Source organism: Engraulis encrasicolus, chromosome 5 (genome assembly GCF_034702125.1).
Source record: "Engraulis encrasicolus isolate BLACKSEA-1 chromosome 5, IST_EnEncr_1.0, whole genome shotgun sequence".
NCBI lineage: Eukaryota > Metazoa > Chordata > Actinopteri > Clupeiformes > Engraulidae > Engraulis > Engraulis encrasicolus.
Genome location: NC_085861.1, coordinates 46,393,722 through 46,398,721, shown reverse-complemented (window position 1 = coordinate 46,398,721; position 5,000 = coordinate 46,393,722). Strand labels below are relative to the sequence as shown.

At 43.3% G+C, this 5,000-nt stretch overlaps 1 protein-coding gene across 1 annotated transcript in view; it reads right to left on the bottom strand.

The window, feature by feature from the left end:
* LOC134449562 (serine/threonine-protein kinase 3-like) overlaps positions 1 to 5,000 on the bottom strand; it is a 187,685-nt gene that overhangs the window by 147,373 nt on the left and 35,312 nt on the right. The window contains exon 6 of the mRNA XM_063199570.1: positions 2,865 to 3,032. Coding sequence (XP_063055640.1) covers positions 2,865 to 3,032 — 168 coding nt within the window. The remainder of the gene's footprint in view (positions 1 to 2,864; positions 3,033 to 5,000) is intronic.

The following is a 5,000-nucleotide window of genomic DNA, read 5'->3' as shown; positions in this document are numbered from 1 at the left end:
TCATTCATTGGTACGACTTCAAAGCCAATGCTTGATCACATTGTTCCTTTTTGCAGCTACAGTTTCACAGTTTTTTGTGCAAAAGGAAAAACAAAAAAACGAAAAAGGACACAGACTAAGTCAAAGACCAAAAAAGCAAGCACACTGTTGGAGAGGACACCTACCAGCTTCAAGCTACCAGCATTCCCATTGAAAAACACAAACACAACACACGTCTGCATGATGCTAAGGCCCATTCATATCCTACATGCGAGACGGTTATGAATACATATACATGTATGCGGAGTGTTTCACACGTTCCAACGCAATTACCTATTTTAACATGAAATTGCTGAGCTTAACTTATGTACGTAAGAGAACGAAAACAATGGGAATAAACGTGCCACACGCCAGAGATGGACAAAGACATGATGGTGTTGACGGTTAGAACGTATTAACAGAAATGCGCACATAATTGATGTGCTGGATTAATGCTGACAACTCTTTATATAATGTGTAAAGCATATCAATAGCTATGAAAATTCAATTACTGTTAAAAAAAAATAGTCAAATCTTGTCTTCTTTCTTCTTTTTCTGTTACAGAGCAGAGAGTGTCAGATGTTTGTAAGCCTAAGCCCCACCATTTTGAACAGAATTGGTCATTTTGAATTCATTTGCCTATTATTTACCATAAAATACTCCTTTTCAAGTGATTCAATTCTGTCATTAATATACGTTTACATCCCGATCTGTTAGAACGTATTAACATAAATGCACCCATAATTGACTAAACATAGCGTGTGAATGGGGCTTTGGATGCACCACTGTGTGGTCTGGGGAACATGGGATGCGGAGGAGGAAGAGAGACAGCAATAGAGAGAGAGAGACAGAGAGAGAGAGAGAGAGAGAGACAGAGAGAGAGAGGAAGAGGGGGCATCTTCAACTGACTATGATTCTTACTGTAGAGGAGAATGATTGAATACTGTGCAACTGATTGGGACTGACTTTGAAGTGCACCTCATGTTCCACCGTTTGAAGTTATTAATTTGCTTTCTGCGGTATGCTCTGTGTTTCTGTGTGTGTGTGTGTGTGTGTGTGTGTGTGTGTGTGTGTGTGTGTGTGTGTGTGTGTGTGTGTGTGTGTGTGTGTGTGTGTGTGTGTGTGTGTGTGTGTGTGTGTGTGTGTGTGTGTGTGTGTGTGTGTGCTCGCGCTCGTGTGTGCGTGCGTGCATGCATGCATGAGTGTGCTTTTGATTCAAACGCCTCAGTCAAATGCAACATGTGCTGTAATCAGGAATACACTACAAATCATCTGAGGTATGGGATTATGAGGCAGTAAAACCACTCCACATGTTCCCCCTCTGAGGGGCGAGGGGAGAGTGAAAAGGCTCCCTGAGGGAACGCAGAGAGTGAGAGTCCTCCTGACCACCTCAACTACCCCGGGGAAACTAAACGGAAACACAGAGGAGAACCACAGCATTTCCACCCCACGTTTGGGTTCCACTCGCACCTGACAACAGCGCAGGCAGGTGTGACAATAGTGTGTGTGTGTGTGTGTGTGTGTGTGTGTGTGTGTGTGTGTGTGTGTGTGTGTGTGTGTGTGTGTGTGTGTGTGTGTGTGTGTGTGTGTGTGTGTGTGTGTTACGCCACCATACAGATAACACCTAAAATGTAAGAGATGGCGAGTCAAAGAGACAGCAACAAGTGTTAGACAGACGATACACATCAAAGTACATCAATCACAACCATGAGAGAACAGTGACAACGAAAACAATGTGGAGATTAGGGGTGTAAATAATAATCGAAATGTATCAATATATCGCGATATAATCTGACGATTGAATCGAATCGCATCGTATCGTGGGGCATTCTTAAGTATCGAAAATAATCGAATCGCTGGCCCCTGCCCAATGCCCTAGCTCCATAACATAATAGAAGTGGAAAAGTAATTGGAAAAAAGTCAAATCACATCGTATCGTGGGGCATTCTTAAGTATCGAAAATAATCGAATCGCATCGCATCGAATAATAAGATATCGATACTGAATCGTATCGTCATTGAGGTTGTGATTTACAACCCTAGTGGAGATGGAGAAACACAGAGACTCTGATTCTGACAAAGAGCTAACATGTGACACAGCAGCCCGAGGCCTAATGGTCTTCTTGGGATGGAAATGCTGCATATTTGAATGCCACCCTTACCGCAGAAAAGAATGTGTGTGGACTCCATAGCTTACATGCCATCATCTATGGTTAAACTTCAAGTGCCCTTGAGCAAGGCACCTAACCCCACATAGCTCCAGGGACTATAACCAATACACTGTACCAACAGTTAATCACTGTAAGTCACATTGGGATTGGGATTTTAAATGTTTCAATGTTTAATGTTATCTATTACTTGTCACAGTCTGTTATTGGTCCTGTCTTGTCTTGCACTTGTGGCTGTTCCAGATGTTCGCACAATTGTCTGTCCTGTTAAAGCCGGTCCTGTTAATGTCTATGTCTTCACTTAAGATAGAGAGGAACATCATTTCAATTTCTTTGTATGACCTGTGCATATGACAAAACTGAAAATAAAGCCAACTTGATTTGACAAGGGATAAAAGCAGAGATTCTTTAAGTATATAGAGATATGCCAATGTAATAGGTTGCTATGGGCACCTAACGTGACCAGGTTCCGGTCTGCCTAAAGGGACGTGTCATAATACTCCTAGCATTGAATAGAACAGTCCTTAGGTCTGCCTAGGTCTGCCTAAAGGGGGATTTCATCCACCTCCCCCTTGCAATAATAGAACCCGGAAACAATGGGCCAATGGAACCTCTCTCTCTCTACTCTCTCTGATAAAAGTGTCAGTCCAGTATAGTGCAACGTGAAAGAGCTGCTCACCCTCATGGGATGAATGTCTGCGTAGGGCGGCTTGCCCTCGGACATCTCTATGGCAGTGATGCCCAGAGACCAGATGTCTGCCACGCAGTTGTAGCCGATCTCCTGGATCACCTCCGGGGCCATCCAGAACGGGGTGCCGATCACTGTGTTCCTCTTGGCCATGGTGTCCTATGGAGAGAGAGAGAGAGAGAGAGAGAGAGAGAGAGAGAGAGTGAGAGAGAGAGAAAGGCAGCAACATTAGGACCATGTGGCAAAGACAGGGCAATTAGGACCAATCAGGGCAAAGCAGCAGGGCCATTACGACACATAGTGTCCATTACATTCTCCAAACTCCTGTCCTCTACTTGCACTTATAGTCCTTGCGCTTCGCTGAAGCCCCGCCTCTGTGGAGAAACCAATAAAGTTTCACCGCTGTCAGCCCAGGCACAGCAACTTTTGGGGGACTTTCCCCATTCAACATCCCAATATCAAATGAGAAAAGGACCTTTGAATCGCCCTTTTGCAAGATATTGAATTAAACTTCTATCGTCAATGGCATCATCACAGGGCCACAAGCACCAGGCAGGACGGGAGTTTGGATAATGGAATGGATCCATTGCCTGGGTTCCTCTTAGCCAGTGGGTGAAAAAAGGGTGGGGTTGCCTCTCAATTTGTTCATTTGGTCGTTCCCTCTGGCCTTGTGTCTAAAGAGACGCCATCGATGACATCTCAATAAAACATGTTTTCATTTGATATCTTGCACAAACATAATTCGGACGTTCGTACTCTCATTTGTAATCAGGATGTTGAATGGGGAAAGCCCCCAAAAAGCTGCTCTGCACAGCTTGACAGTGGGGATGCTTAAAGAAATTCTTCAAGGGAGGAGGAGCAACAGCGAGTCACAATGCTGGAGGATATGAAGGTAGGAAGAACGGCATTGACTTGCAGTCAAAGAGGGTATGATACAGTAGACACTCTAAGCCCCCCATACTCAAATAGCGGCCCGCGGGCCACTTGTGGCCCGCGGGGCATCTATTTGTGGCCCTCGAATAATTTTGAAAAATTTAAAAAAAAAAAAAAAAAAATTTTTTTTTTTTTTTTTTTTAGGTCCGATCGCGCTGCCGGCTCTTATTTTGAAATCGCGCCACAGACGCTAGGAAGATGCGTGCCGTGTCTCCGCCCCCTCAATCAGTTTCTCCCTGCAGGCTCCAAACAGAAGTGACTATGAGGGTGGCAGAGGCTGTTGTGAGGTAGACTACTGAAGGGAAGTACGGTAGAACTTGTAAATAAATTATTTACAAAGTTCTCTTTGCCTCGTTTTTGAAAGTAGGCCTAATGGTCCACATTTCATTGCATACAGTGTGTTAGGACTTCGAATTGGTTTAGCACTAGCTGTAGCTAGTTGCTAACACAAATGAAGGCAAATTGTGTTTGAGCTCTGCTGGCAGCTAACTAGGGGTAGCCTACTTAAAAACGAATTGCTTGATAAACTTTTCACACTTTTAAACAGTCCCCAAATAGTTCGTTTGGAAAGCTAAGCCCCTCATAAGATTTCAAACAAAGTTATGAGCAACTTGATGATTTATTATTGGCTGTTGCATTTAATCAACATTGCATCAATGTGCCATTTTCTTGTTGGCAAAACCTGGTGTCCTCCTATCTATGTGTCCTCTTTGTTGGGTCCATTATTGCATCTGATTCTCATTATGCATGTGAGAGCTGCATAAACAAAGTCATAATAAGCAACATTTGTTTGAAAAGTGTTATCTTCAGGCTTATTGGTTTTCTCACTAAGAAATAAATGTTTATGAATGTAGTCTGCAAATATAGGCTAATCTTATGTCATTTAAAAAAGATAATCTTATGTCATTTAAAAAAAAAATACTGAAGGGTGGGTGGCAATGACAGCAAGGCAGGCACCTCACCCCACAGTGCTCCAGAAAAATGCAGGCCCTTTATGAGAGAAATGTTCTCCCATCCTGTCACTGGAAACTAAATATCTGCTGTGGGTGTGAGTGCGTGTGTTTTGTGATTACAAAGGCCTTATCATTTTTTTATTTTTTTTTAAATAATTTTTTTTGGTGGGGGTCGTGTCGTGTCAGCCCGGCCCGGCCCTTTATTGGGAGGAATTTTGAAAAACTGGCCCTCGGGGACTTT